This window comes from Daucus carota, chromosome 2 (assembly GCF_001625215.2).
Source record: "Daucus carota subsp. sativus chromosome 2, DH1 v3.0, whole genome shotgun sequence".
Classification (NCBI taxonomy): Eukaryota; Viridiplantae; Streptophyta; class Magnoliopsida; order Apiales; family Apiaceae; genus Daucus; species Daucus carota.
In genome coordinates, this window is record NC_030382.2 from 28234786 (window position 1) to 28250392 (window position 15607).

Below are 15607 nucleotides of genomic sequence, written 5' to 3' on the forward strand. Positions count from 1 at the left end.
CTTGCAAGAGCCTTATCAAAGCATGCCATCACCCTGTCCCTCCCCCTCCTTATTTTGTTATTATAGTTTTATTATGTACCTGTTGCCACTTACAGCTAAGGCCGTTAACGGAACGAATTTGAAACGAATATCTTAATTTTCATATTTGTATTCGGTTTAAATACATATATTCGGATTTGTATTCGTTTATTATCCGAATAATTATTTGTTTTCGTATTCGGACTCGGTTAGATTCACGAACTATTCGTATTCATTTAAGGTACTCATTTAAAACAAAATGAAACTAAATAACTGAAGTGCTAGCCCGTGACAAAAGTTATAAACTCTCGTGCTTCACCAATTCAAACAAACCATAAATTACTAATTATACAGACTACAATCATCTAATTCAAAGAAAATAAAATTCAAATTACAACCAACATGTAAAGTTTAATACACCTTAATTAATTCCAATATCATACAACAGAACTTCCACTGGCTCAACCTTTTAGTATATGGACTGGCTTGTTTAATTTAATATCTGATCCCAAAATAATCCATAATCCTATTAAATAAGAAAGAAAATATTTTTTCATATAATATAAAATAATATATATATATATATATATATATATGATATTTAATTTCCGAATAATTAAGCGAATAGTGAATACAATATTTATCTATTTGAATTTGTATTTGTTAATGAACCGAATATTTTTTAAGATTTAAATTCGTATTTGTATTAGTTAATAAACGAACACGAATAATACTAAACGAATTCGAATACCAAATATTTCATTAAATATTCGTTTCATTAACAGCCCTACTTACAGCACGACATCTATACTATATATCTATAATCTATACTATAATATAATAAGCCAACATACGTTTAATTTGTAGTCGTACAAAATTTTGGTTTGGTCATCTGTTTTATAACTACAAGTCGGTCACGCGTAGACTTCTCTTACTCTTACAATATTAAAGAGTTTTATACCGTTTAAATTACAAACACTTGTGATGTCATACAAGATAAAAACTCCACCGTTATTCTTTTAAATATAATTTATATATTAATTATATACTATATTATAATAAACCGATATTGGTATAATTCGTAATCGTCCAAAAAATGTAATCAGTTGATAAATAAAATCTGGTTAAAATCTAATTCATTAATACTAAAATATTAATAAGATTAAGCCAACATAGGTTTAATTTGTAGTCGTACAAAATTTTGGTTTGGTCATCTGTTTTATAACTACAAGTCGGTCACGCGTAGACTTCTCTTACTCTTACAATATTAAAGAGTTTTATACCGTTTAAATTACAAACACTTGTGATGTCATACAAGATAAAAACTCCACCATTATTCTTTTAAATATAATTTATATATTATTTATATACTATATTATAATAAACCGATATTGATATAATTCGTAATCGTCCAAAAAATGTAATCAGTTGGTAAATATAATCTGATTAAAATCTAATTCATTAATACTAAAATACTAATAAGATTATGTTAAAATTTAAATTATAATTAATAAATTACGAATTCTATACCCGCCCGTGCTTCGCACGGGTTAAAGGCTAGTATACTATAATAAGTAAACATGGGTATAATTTGTAGTCGTACAAAATTTTGGTTTGGCCGTGTTCTTTTTGGTTTGGTACTCTTTTGTATATAACTGGAAGTCTATAACATATATGGATGTCTATTACTCTTCTATCATTAAACAATTTCCAATACTAAAAATACTAATCTTGTATTACAAGACAAAAACTTTATCAAAAGATAACATAATTAATTTTTCAACAATATTTTATCAAATTTTCATACATTATCTTAAAATATTTCATACAAAAAATTATAATGACGTTGAAAATAAAATTATAAATATACAATTTTGAATATCTTTTTTAAAATAAATATGAACAATTAGAGACATATGTTACTTTTTGAAGAAAGATATTCAAAATCGTGTATTTATCACATATTCTAACTCTCATATGTTACACGACAAATATTTCTTTCCATACATATAAAAATATGTGAAATATTAAAAATTTGATTTAAAATTAATTGAATAATATATTATCACATATGAATATTAGAAAAATATTTATAAATAGATAATAAATTGTAAAATCTAAATTTTCGTGAAAAAATATAATTAGTTAATTCATAAAATTTAATTAAATCCAATTCATTAATACTAAAATACTAAGATAATATTAAAATTAAAATTATAAATAATAAATAAAAAATTATATAATCGTCTGTACTTAGCACGGGTTAAAAGCTAGTATATATATATACTATAATAAGTCAACATGGGTATAATCTGTAGTCGTATAAATTTTTGGTTTGGTTTAGTACTCTCTTTATACAATTAGAAGTGTACAACATATGTAGGTCTATTACTCTTTATTTATTAAACAATTTCAAATATTAAAAACACTCATCATGTATTACAAGACAAAAATTTTATCATTATCTTTTTAAATATAATTAGTTGAAAAAAATAAAACTACTATTAATAACATATATTAATACTAAAAAATACTTATAAATAGATGTTCCAATTATACTAATATACTAAGATAATTTTAAAATTCAAATTACAAATAATAAATTATGAATTATATATTCACCCGCCGGTATATATTAAAAAAGAATGTAACATCTATAGACGCACAAATTTAATCCTCGCAAGTTTTAAGTCTTGAAGATTGTACATGCAAGGGATACTTGAACCGTGTCCGAGCCCGGCCCGTTTTCATGGTAGTATATCGTGGTACAAGTTTGTTTCTAAACTATGTTCTTATTTTTTTAATAATTAATAGACTGCTTCTTTTAAGTAGTTCTGGACTTCTTATATTACTTTAGACTGCTTCTATTTTTTACGCAGTATTTGATAAAAAAAGTAAAAGTGCTTCTTTTAGATTTTTAAGTATAGAAGTTAGAAGTCATAAGTGCTAAATTTTTTTTGATTTTTTTAGTCATTTGCATTTTATTGTGAAGTTTTTAAAATTTTAATATGTAATAAACTATTAAAATTTAGTTATTGATAAATTTCTTGTATTTTAATCATCTGAGTTTTTTTAATTTATAAATTTAAATTATCAAACACTTAATTAAGTTACAAATAAAAGTTATCCACACACTTTAAAAAACTTATAAGTCAAGTTCACTTATCACTTATAATCTTCTTCTTTACTTTAAGTAATAAGCCACTTATTTTAAGTTAAGTCAAATGGCCTCTATATATGTACATGAAATTAAGCAATTTTCCTTTAATAGCTGAAAAAAATAATAATCAAGTAATTAGTGATACTTTCTCACCACACTTTAGGTATGACATCCTAACCCACAACTGACATACATACTAAATGAATGATCAATCACCGGTTAGTTCAAAAGAATTAATAATTTTGATATACATTAATCGTTGTTTTGTGCTTATAATGCATTTAACATTCTCATTTTAATCTATGTGGGATTTTACAAACACCACACCTTATTGTGTTGTGTTGACGTCCTCATCGAAATCACATGCAAAACGTACAAGACTCGAGTAGTGTCTCTGTACTTCTGACCTAATCGGATTGTGATAGCTTTTTAACACATTTCAAACCCACAACTGAAATGACATGAATGTATCAACGACCCACCACATATTAATTAATCTAAGACTGATAGTGATTTTGATATACATTAGTTGTTGACTTGAACTTATAAGACCTCAACAATTCATTCTAATCAATACGGAGTGTTACATTACAAGCTTTACATTATTCTAGTAAAAAGTATAAGGCGTCTACAATATTTGGCGAGGGAGGAGTAAAAGTAAAAGCATGAGCCCGACAACTCTCATTTTTGTATATAGTGTGTGTATGTATGTGTGCGCGCGCGCGCGTGTTAAATTCTCATAATTGAACCTAAAATTAATTTAATCTGAAAATCAAATCTAAACCTTTTCATTTCGTTTTCTTTTTCAAAGATGAATCATTAGTGTTTTTGTAGACACCAAAGCAGTTAGAGAAATATTAAACTAATTTGAGAAAAAGTTTCTTAACATGTGGCATCAGGTGTTTACATCTATTTTACGTAGGTTGTGGCAGAGCTTGACTTTCGAAATAGAGATTGACTCGGTGAAAACATGACAAGACTACTCATAAGAATTGAAAAATTCGAAAAGCAAAATAGCAATCAAAGATTGTTTTGTGTTTTATTGTTGTTGTGTGTTTTCACTTTTTGGGTTCAGCTCAATTGAAACGATGTCAATGTAGAAGAATGATGGCAATGTACGTTGATCAGGGATGTAGAATATTATATAATTCAAAAGTAATTTCATGTTATCTTTAATGATAATTAGATTTCTTACATATTTGAGAATATAATACAACCATAGTGCTACATAACAATCACATTTAATGTTAAAAAGGAACATTGTCGAACTAGAATAAAGTATCATAGATAAATAATAGGAAAATCTGTAAAAATATTCATTTTTCAAAATTATTTGTAAAATATGATCAAAATTACAAATGAGGTTGCAACGCCCTTTCTGGTAGAAATGATTGCAAATGAGCTTGCACCGTATTTCCGAAAATAATTTATGTAATTAGGTATCTTTGACAATTTCCAAGGGAATTTAAAAAAGCTTGTTCAAAATAAAGTTTATAATCACAATCTCATGTTGATTTGGCCATTTCAAAGAAACATACATCAAAAGAAATCACAAGATCATACACAATTCATAAGTTTTTCAAATCATACGTAAATTATAAGTCAAGAACAAGTAATATGTATATCATTGTTTGCTAAGTTACTTTTATGCAATGATGTTGCCAGCCCCTTCTTTGAAATTACATCTTTTAGGCTTAATGACCTTTTAGCCCTCGAAGTATGGGTGGAAGTTCCGATGCGGCCTCGAAGTTTAAAAACGTACCTTTCGACCCTCAAAATATCTTTGTCGTACCTTTTAGCCCTTTTTGCAAATACCGGTATAAATCGGGGGATAAACTTGACAATTCATATTCGGGATAAAGTTTGGGGTTCCTTTTAACCCTTAAAGTATACATCTCGTTTATTTTAACTCATAAAGAATACATTAAAATACATTAGATGTTCCTTTTAACCCTTAATGTTTAATGCCTCTTTTAACCCCCACGTGTGAAATGTCAACTTTGTCCTCCCCGTTATATACCGGTATACGCCATAAGGGCTGAAAGGTATGACAAAGATACTTTGAGGGTCGAAAGGAACGTTTTTAAACTTCGAGGCCGCATCGGAACTTCCACCCAAACTTCAAGGGCTAAAAGGTCATTAAGCCTTTCATTTTTTATCATCATCACTTCTTTGTTTCTCTGTATTTTCATATTAAGTAGGCCTTATTATTATCTTCATTGAAGTATCTTGGTCTTTTTTTTGAAGTTCCTTGATCTATGTTTGACCTAGCTCAGTTTGGTGTTGGTTTTAAAACATTACATGTCCTTGAATTATGCTAATGTTGCTGGCAAGTATTACATATTAACATTGTCTTTTCAAAAGTCACCTCAACATCATCAACTAGTGCCTTTTTGGTATTAAAGAGTCTTTTTAATGTGTGTCCAAAAGTATACATTAAAAAATATTTTTTACTTAGTTTGTGTTCATAAGAATACATTAGAGCATCTCCAAGAGGCTCTTAACTTGAGATTTGAGAAGGGAGAGAAAAATGTTGCTCCAAGAGACTCTTATGTGGCTCTTAAATCACTAAGAGCCTCTTGTTTCTCTCTCCTCTCTCCTCAAAGTTAAGAGCCACCACATTGCTCCTAACTTATTTTTTCACAATAAAAAAAAATCCTTCCCTCCAACTCACCTCCATCTTTCCATCTCTTTTGTTATAGTGGAGCCCAATATATGAATAAAATATGAAATAGAGAAGAGATGAGAAGAACTACAACTAATATCCAGAGTTATGTGTTTATATATACAAAGGTGACAAGCTTGTAACAAACTCCTTATCCTAACTGACTTTCCCTCCGTATTTGCTTGACTATGCCACCTGGATTTGATCTTCAGTTTGACTTTCATTACTTATGTTTAGAGATCATGAGAACAGACTAGAAAATCCGTTTATAAAAATCTTATGCTCGATTTGCAACTTGTCAAGAGTATGATGACATGTGTCAAATTCCAAGATCGATTTTATTTTATTTGTATTATCATAAAGTTTAAGAATTAGATTTTGTTTCGACAAGTCTTCTAATTTTTTTTACTGTTATTTGTGCTGATTTTGACACCCCAGAAGGTCTGGGCTTCTAAGAGCAGTTGCAATGCAGGCCGCTTGGTGTCGTGGGACACTCAAAATGGTCACGACCTTCAACTTTTCACTTGACACAACATTGGAGCATTTGGAAAATAAAGAGGGCGTGACCTCTGTACTGGCCACAGCCATTTGCTCATTTTTTAATTGTTTTATTAATATATTTTTGTCAAACTGAAAAAAGTTGATATGTACATAAAAGTAGTATAATGTTCATAAAGTAGTCTAACGTTATAAATTGTAATGTTAATATTTTGTAAGGTAAATGTTGGTAACGGTAATATTTGTACCCCCATATATACAAATTTTCACACTCTTATTATTCATACTCTCTATTTCTCCAAATAATTAGATCAAAAGATGAATCCAAATAAAACTCCTCCTACAAATTCTCAAAATTCAAACCCTCAATTTCCATATCCATATCCAAATCCTTTTTTTCCAAACACACAAAATTTGATTTCAATTAACAAATTCCGAATTCTCAATATCAATTTCTACAATTCGTAAATTCTTAATTTCCTTTTTTGTATCCTCAAAATTCTCCTTATCAATTTCCATTTCCTCCATTTTCAATCCACAATTGAAACCCAACAATCACCTACTCAAAATTCCCCGCATTCACAAGTGCCTGCATTTAATAATGCAAAATTTATTGATCTTAATGATGATTACGTGGAAATCGAGGATGTTCGACAAAGTACTGGGAAGTGGAAGTGGGTTGAAGATAAACTCTTAATAAGCGCATGGTTAAATGTATCAATTGATGTACTGGTCGGTACTTATCAAAAAGCTGTTACATTTTGGGAACGAATTCAGCAATTTTGTGCAGAAGAAAATCCCGGTGTCATCAAAAGAGGAGTTGTGGCTATAAGAAAAAGGTGGCAACGAATAAACGAAGGTGGTCAAAATATGGAGTGTGTTTTGAAAAGGCCCGGAAACAAGTCGGAAGTGGTTCAAACTTGAGCAACATAATTGATGCAGCTCATTCACTTCATACAAAAGTCTAACTTTGAATCATATTATTTTCAGCTTCATGGACAACCCACGTGGAGAACTCCATCATCTACTGATAGTTCAAAAAGAACTAAATTAAAGTCTTCTGGAGCCTACTCATCATCAGGAAAAAACGATACACGAACAAGAGAGAATGTTGTTGAATCTCCGGTTCTTCCTATGGGATTGAAAGCAACTAAAAGGAAGGGGAAATGGAAGGCAAAAACAACGGACGTAGCTGAGGAGTTGGAAGCATTAAATGCAAGTGCATACAGAAAGTTGAACTTAATGGAAGCATTAAATAACACTAAGCAAAAAGAAATTGAGACTCGATAAAAATAAATTGAAGTAAAACAAACTGAGATGGATTTGCAAGTCATTTTGGCTGATACTAGTAAGATGAATGAGGCTCAACGGAAAGCTCATTCAAAAATGCTTGAGAAAATAATGGCAAGAAACTAGTGTTTGTTTTTATTTATTTGTAATCTAGCCGTTGGAAGTTTGTCTTTGTATTTATTTATTTGTAATCTAGTGTTTGTTTTTATTTATTTGTAATCTAGCCATTGTAATCTAGCTGTTTGAATAAATTCTCTTTTCCCTTCTATATAAAGTACCTTTCTCAGATCTTTGAAATCACTTTAATATGGATCAAACACAAGAAAATTTAACTGAAGACTTTATTGATGAGTTTTACTTCGACGATACTGAAGATAATCGTCGTCTTGAACACTATCATGAAATTTATGATCATAAGCTCAAGATCTGTGCCTCGAAAAAGTATATTCAAAAACCGTGAAGCAGGGCATCAACGTCTAGAGAATGATTACTTTTCAGCAAATTCGGTATATACTGAACAAACATTCCGACGAATATTTCGTATCGGAAGGCATGTTTTTCTACGTATTATGAATGCAATGTCAAATCGATCCATACTTTCAACAAAGGGTCGATGCTGTGGGAATAAAAGGTTTATCACCATTACAGAAATGTAATGCGGCAATGCGTATGTTAGGATATGGAATATCGGCTGATGTTGATGACTACGTTCGTATTGGAGAGAGTACTGCAGTGAGTGCTTAAAAAACTTTATCTCAAATATCATCATGATATTTGAAAGTGAATACTTGCGAAAGCCAAACTCCGATGATGTTCAACGACTATTACAGATGGGTGAGGCTCGCGGATTTCCTGGTATGATGGGAAGTATAGATTGATTGCACTGGCAATGGAGAAATTGTCCTAAAGCCTGGAAAGGAATGTTTATGAGTGGTCACAAAGGAGTTGCAACAATTATACCGGAAGCGGTTGCTTCATCTGATCTGTGGATATGACATGCATTTTTGGAGTTGCTGGATCAAATAATGACATAAATGTTTTAGAACGGTCGCCAATATTTGATGATGTGCTAGAAGGTCGTGCTCTAGAGGTAAGAGAAAAGAAAATTATTTTCTAAATATCAAGAAAGCCAGTGAAAAGACGTCGAATGAGCTTTTGAGGTGTTATAGTCTCGTTCCGCAATTGTATGTGGTCCTGCACGTTTTTGGGGCAAAGCAGATCATGGAAAAATTATGAGAGCATGCATTATAATGCATAATATGATTGTTGAAGATGAGAGAAACACTTATGCCACTCAATTTGGTCCTTTACCAATTTATGATGATGCAACAAATGATTTATCACAACCTTATTTAGGTGAAGAACCATTTATCCCGTATGAAAAGTATATTCAAAATACGTTACAAAGGCGTGATAAACGGGGATATCGTTACAAATGGTTTTATCGTGCCCTGTTTTTCCACCTGGACGGAATGATTTGACATAAAAAAAAAAAAAAGAAAGGGAGCAGGTGGCATTGCAGCTGCTCTAAAGTACCTATAACCTTGCAAAGCTGCAACTCTATATATCGGGCCTCGGGTCTCTCCGCTGAGTTGGTGTTTTCTCCCGTGAGTCGGTGCTTTCTCTCTTTCAAGAGCCCATGCCACTGTGCTGATCAAGGTAATTTCAACTCTATTAAAAGTAAATCAGTTTCTTTCATGTCTGTCTTGATATCTCTATTATGGAATCTATCTGAAATCAGCACCCAAAATCGTCGGAGGTACGTTTAATTGGAAAAGTTTGATTAGAAAATCGTACTGTGAATAAGCAGGGAGTTATGAATATCATCAAAGGAGCTTGGAAAAAAAAATCTTTATGTAAAGAAGTGTCTGATGCAGAAATTTTAGCAGCAGTTAATCATCTTGGTCCTCTAAAAGCACCAGGTAAAGATGAGTTTCCGGGTTTCTTTTTTCGTAAGTATTGGGATATTGTGTGCACTCATGTTTGTTCGTTGTTTAGGATTTTTTTACCACCAGTGTTCTATCTCCATCACTAAATATCACTCAAGTGGTTCTTATTCCGAAGGTGCCTAATCCTGAAAATTTTGGTAAATTCTGGCCTATTAGCTTCTGTAACTTCATTTATCGAATAATTTCGAAGATTTTGGCTAATAGATTAAAGCCTATAATGAAAATTTTGATTACTCCTCAACAATCAGCATTTATACCTACCAGACAAATTCAGGATAATATTGTGGTGGCGCATGAAAGTTTTCATCATATAACTCACAAAAAGAAAGGTTCAATTGCTGAAATGGCAATAAAACTTGACCTAAATAAGGCGTATAATCGTGTGGAGTGGGATTTTATGCTAGCTATTATGAGTAAGATGGTTTAATTCTAGGTGGCAGAATTGGATTTTTCAATGTATTTCCACTACATCGCTGGAGTTTTTTTTATTAATGATGAAGAATATTGTTCTTTAAAGCCTCAAAAAGGTATCAGGTAAGGAGATCTCATCTCTCCCTATCTTTTCTTCTTAGTTTCAGATGTTCTATCTCGATCACTTTTGAATGCCATTCAAGAAGGTTCACTCACGGTCTCAAAATGACGCGTCACTGTTTAGAGGGTATCTCATATTCTTTTTGCTGATGACTCTTTGTTTTTTCTGCATGCTAATGAGTTGGTGGCAAGTAAGTTATATAATATTCCAAATTCTCCTCGTTTTTGTGTTCGAGATGCTAAAGGTCCATTCAATTCTAATTCATTTGTCTCTGATTTTATAACTGTCGGAAGATGGAATGTTAGTAAATTGAGGAACTATATGTTTGATGAGGCTATCTTAGATATTAAATTCGTACCTCTCAGTCTTACTGATCTTAATGATCGGCTAGTATGGCATTATAATACTAAAGGTAATAACATGGTTAAGTCTGGATATCATATAGCATTAAAATTGAGGGAGGATGGTTTGCACCAGTTCGATTGCTCCTCTCATCAAGCTTCTGCATTTCTGGTGCCTGGTAATCGTTTTGGAATCTCATTTGGTCGATTTCTGCATAGCCTAAACTAAAAAAATTTATGTGGAGGATATGTACTAATGCCATAGCTACTCGGGAAAATCTTTTCAAGCGTCGATGTTCTCCTTCTCTGTTTTGTCCAATCTGTACGGATAGCATTGAAAATGTTGAACATATGCTTTTTGAATGCCAGTAGGCACGGCCTATTTGGTTTTCTTGTCCCTTGGCGCTTCATCCTCCCTCCTCCTCCACATATACTATTCTATAATATTTGTTAACTCGTATTTCGAAGTTGGAGACTAGAAGAGATCGTATACATATTCTTTCATATTTTATTTTTGTTGGATGGTCCATTTGGTTGGCCAGAAATAAACTTGTTTATGACAATGTGCCGGTCTGTTCAATTTCAGTTTTAAAGGCTAGTTGTTCTGCCTAATCAGAATACTCTTCTTTGTGAGAAGTATCTTGTCCATAGTCTCGCAGCTCTGTTGACAATTCTTCACTACAGTGGATTCCTCCCCCTGTAAATTTGGTGAAGTTCAATTGTGTTGGTGCTTTCAAACGAGGCGCTGCAGCTATTGGGGTTATTGGCAGAAATTCGGATGGAAAGCTTGTAGATGGCAGAGGTTGTTGTGTTTCAGCCACATCTCATTTACAATCTGAGCTAATTGCTATCCGTGAAGCTTATTTAACCATAAGGCGTCATCATCTTTTTAATGCTTGCATTGAATCAGATTGCGAAACAACGAATAGCTTCTGTTCTACTGAGTCTGCACTGCCATGGGATTCTGCGATTCTTATAGAAGAAATCAGATCAATAGTGGTTGTTTTTCATATTAGAATCCTTTTTGTGCCTTGATCTTGTAATGGTGTTGCTCACTGGGTTGCTCAACAAACTTGTTCGAAGAATTTGCTTCTTAACTGGGTGTTTGATCCCCTGATCAGTTGTCCACACTGCTGAGGAGTGATTCTGTTTCTTGTTCCTGGGTTGGTGTTACCAACTCTTGATCCTAAAAAAAAAAAAATTATCGGGCCTCAAGCTCTGCCTGCTTTTGATTTTTGAAAGGAAGTTCTTCCGATTAATTACAACTGCATAGCAGTAAAATTTCAAAATATTATCTAAAATCGGTATTTCTAATATTTTCACTAATATAAAAAGGACGAAAAATTACCTGCGCAGAGATGCCACTTGGTAAAACTACAGGAGTTGGGAAGGCCCATCCCCCTCGCTAAACATACGAACAACATAGCATCGAACCCGTCTAGCAAAGAACATGAGCAGCTCACAACTTGTAAATGCGTGTTACTCAAAGCAAAACGAAAACACTTCTCCTTCTCGACCAATTTATAAATCATTTTAACTATTTTTTCAACTTATTTACACATGTCGTGATCCAATACTCAAAAATAATATTTTTTTGAATTATTAAAAATATCAGAATGAACCTCAGGAATGTGTCCAATATATATATCAATTTTTAAAAGTGTCGCTAGATTTTAAAAATTAGCAGAATTGTGATTCTCCATCTTCAAAAAATATTGGATAAAATTAAGTGACACTCTTGAAATTTACTCAAAATATTATTTTTAACTACGAGAATAAGAATCCGGCAATTATGTGAAAAAATGACCTGATACTTTCTAAAAATTTTGTCATCTGGTACTCGATGGTGATACACCAATGTCTTTAGATCAGACACCAATCTCTTAAATTTTTGTCCAGACACCAAAACAGTCAGTAATTTCTAACTCTGACATCTTATGTTTATAGTTCTGATTTGGACAATGCTGGCTGGGATCAAGAACAGGAAACAGCCAACTTCTAATATTTATTTAGCTAGTGAAAATATTCAACAAGATCAAAAGGGAAATCAGGATCAAACTCAGCCCTATCAAGTACAATTTCCAAATCCTCAACAGGAGAATTGCTCACTGAATTAGGTACTGACAACATTTCCATGTAATCTGATTCCGAGTGTGGCAAATGTTGGGAATCCCCGAATTCGTTCAAATGGCAGGGCGACAATGAGAAGTAATCAGGTTCTGACGCTTCTTGCGATATATAAGTTGGTGAATCATTTTCCCACAAAGAGCTAGAAAATATATAATTTTCCATACCAGGCGTTTCGACTGCAGTGGAAGGGAAAGAAAATGATGGAAAGTTTTCAAGCACTGCTTCCAGTTTCTCTGTTTTAAGGCTAGAAGTTTCACAATTGAACAACAGTGTCATTGTTTCATTCTCAGTTCCAGCTTCTCTTATGCACTCTTCTTTCTTTTGTTTTTCCGACTTTTTCTCAGGCATATTACTTGATTTGGTCGTTTGGTTGCAAGTGTGTCTTCCTTTGCAGGTTATATGAAAGACAGACTGATCTTCATCTGACTGTTGGACTTGTTTTGTTGCCAGACATCCTTGTGTATGACGATGAGTGCAACGATAGTAAGCTCTGCAAAAATGTAACCCAATCTGTTAGCGAAGAAGAGCACAATGCAGGTAAAAGTATAGAAATTCCAATGGTAACATTTTTGGTCCGGCAATTTGTTAGTATTATAGTGTTTGCTTAGTAAACTAATTACATTCTTGTTCAAAGGTCTATAAAGATCCTATGTAACTGAATGTGTTCGCGATCAGGGGCGGATATACACTATGATTGGAGTTCGCCTCCAGCTCCCAAGAAACCCAAAATCCTTCTTAATATGATGGATCACAAGGTCATTAACCTTGAACAACCAAAAACTTTTAGTACCCGTCCCCCCAAGCCCTCACCCTGGCCTAGTAGTTCCCCATGATTTGATTATACGTCCCTCGGGTTCAGGCTAGACTGGTCCCCGACATTATCATATAAGATTCAACCCTTGATTGGTACATATAGTCCCTCAAAAAACACTACATTTCGTTGTACTGTGGTGCCACCATCACTAACAAAGCTTCCCCTTGCAAGAGGCAACAAACTTGCTAACAACTTCTTGTGAACGAAAGGATATACTAGTAGTAGCTTACAAAAAGACAATATTTTTCTCACATGGCTTGGTTTTAAATTGCAAAAGCTGTTTCAAAAAGAACCAGCATGTGTCAACTTGAGGGAGCTTTTTCAAGATAATGAAAATATACACGCTTTGAAGTGCAATTAAACTAGTAACTTATATTGGTTAAATTAACATTTATCATGAAACTTAAACTAAAGTGAAATTATAAACAAACACTTTTGGATCAAAGTAAGCTAAAGCAGACGAATATTCATGAATTCACACCAAGTGGGTCTTGTCCTCACTTGTGCACATACACCTACCTTTTAACACAATGTCATTATTGATACCTCATAAATTTTGTTACGTACATTTCTGAGTATATACTTATCATGAATATCATCTAGGTAGAGAATACCACATCAGACATTGTTCGTACGTAGGGGTGGCTATTTCGGGTTACATGTCATGTTCGTGTCAGTAATCAAGTCGATTCAAGGTCAAGCTAAAATCACTTAAAATTGAATAAAACTGAAAATCGAAATTTTTAGAAATGAAATTCAAATTTCAGATCATTTGGGGTTTCATTTCGGGTCAATCGGGTGATTTTTCGGGTCATTTTCGGATTTCGTCTCAGTAAATCATCAGGTTGCAAATTGGTTCGGGTTTTGGATCGTGTCTGATACTACTTCCCCTATTCGTACGCAGATCTTAGCTCTGCTCTAACCAAAAACCGAATATGGAAGTTATATCCACAATCAGAAACACCCACGGGCCTAATGAAAAGAGCAATATTAATTACTAAAATTACTGTAGGACTGTTTTGAGCATTAAACTCACCTTGGAAAAGTAGCTCCTAATATATCTTTCTGCCCATATTTTCTCCAACTATAACCATCATCAAGCTCTGTCAGTGTTAAAACTTGGGCTATTTTACTCCATTGAGGCAATGCCTTTCTGCAAATTAAATTTTCTTGGAACATTATGATCATGTCTTATTTTAAGCAATTGCAACTATTTTGGTGAAGTTGACAAAACTCACCTCTTTTTTTGAGCATTTTGGTGGGATTGATCACAAGTGTGACTTGTTGGATTATCACTGCTGAGGCATTGAGGAGTCTCTTTTGGTTCTTGACATTTTGTAGCACCAGACTTGAGCATTGCAAGTGATTTTTCATAAGAAGATAAAATCTTTTCTAGTAGAGCCTCACAAATTTCCCCTGATTTTTCGGTATTATGATCATCTAAGTAGCTTTTGAGCTGATTAGCTAGCTCCCTACCCTGTGTTAGCTCAATGTTAATCAAAGCCTTCTGCTTAGTGTAGTCTACAGCCATCTTTATGTTCTGAAGGTGAGATTTAGGATTAAATGGTAGCTGAAAGGACCATGTAAGGAGTAGAAGAAGAGCTTTAGCAAAGAACCGGGTTTAAACTGAGGTGGGGAAGAAAGGGACTGGAGTTTAGTAGCTATAAAGAGAGAACTTGAATTATTTTTATTGAAGTTGGGAGGAAAGAGAGAAGATTTATATAAGAAAAGTGCTAGGAAAAAGCAAGTGCAACTTCCCCAAAGGATTAAAGTTAAAATAGTTTTTATATGGGGCATGTAACACGAGTGAACTTGCTATATTTATGGCCGTGTTCTAAAAATTGGTTAATTCGGCCGAGTACTCGTCCAAGCATTCGTTTTTAACCCCCCATCTGATCCGAGTTCTGAGTACTCGCATTCAAACACGATTTTATAAGAAATCAGTCAAAACTCAGTTTGACTCCAAGTACTCGAGTCAAACTTGGGTTTGGTTTTTTTTCGTAAAATATGGACAATAACTAGGAACATAGATGTAGCAATTTTTAAAACTTATTTGTATTATGGTGGTGTTTGGCTGACCACAATAAGCCGACTTCGGGGTTTATAAGTTATAAGCACTTATTTGTACCGTTTGTGTAAAAAGTCAAGAAGCACTTAAAAGAAGTTAGGATTACTAACTTTTGTTTCAGGACTTCTGCTTATTTCCCAAA

At 33.0% G+C, this 15607-nt stretch overlaps 1 protein-coding gene across 1 annotated transcript; it reads right to left on the reverse strand.

Annotated features, from left to right (window-relative positions):
* Window positions 1–12439: 12439 nt before the first annotated feature.
* On the reverse strand, window positions 12440–15129 carry LOC108206785 (transcription factor WRKY19). The gene is made up of 3 exons (XM_017377192.2): window positions 14636–15129; window positions 14434–14550; window positions 12440–13073 (listed from the first exon to the last, which is right to left on the reverse strand). The coding sequence occupies exons 1-3, from the start codon at window positions 14926–14928 to the stop codon at window positions 12467–12469; spliced, it is 1017 nt and encodes a 338-aa protein (XP_017232681.1). The 5' UTR covers window positions 14929–15129; the 3' UTR covers window positions 12440–12466.
* Between the last annotated feature and the right edge of the window lie 478 nt (window positions 15130–15607).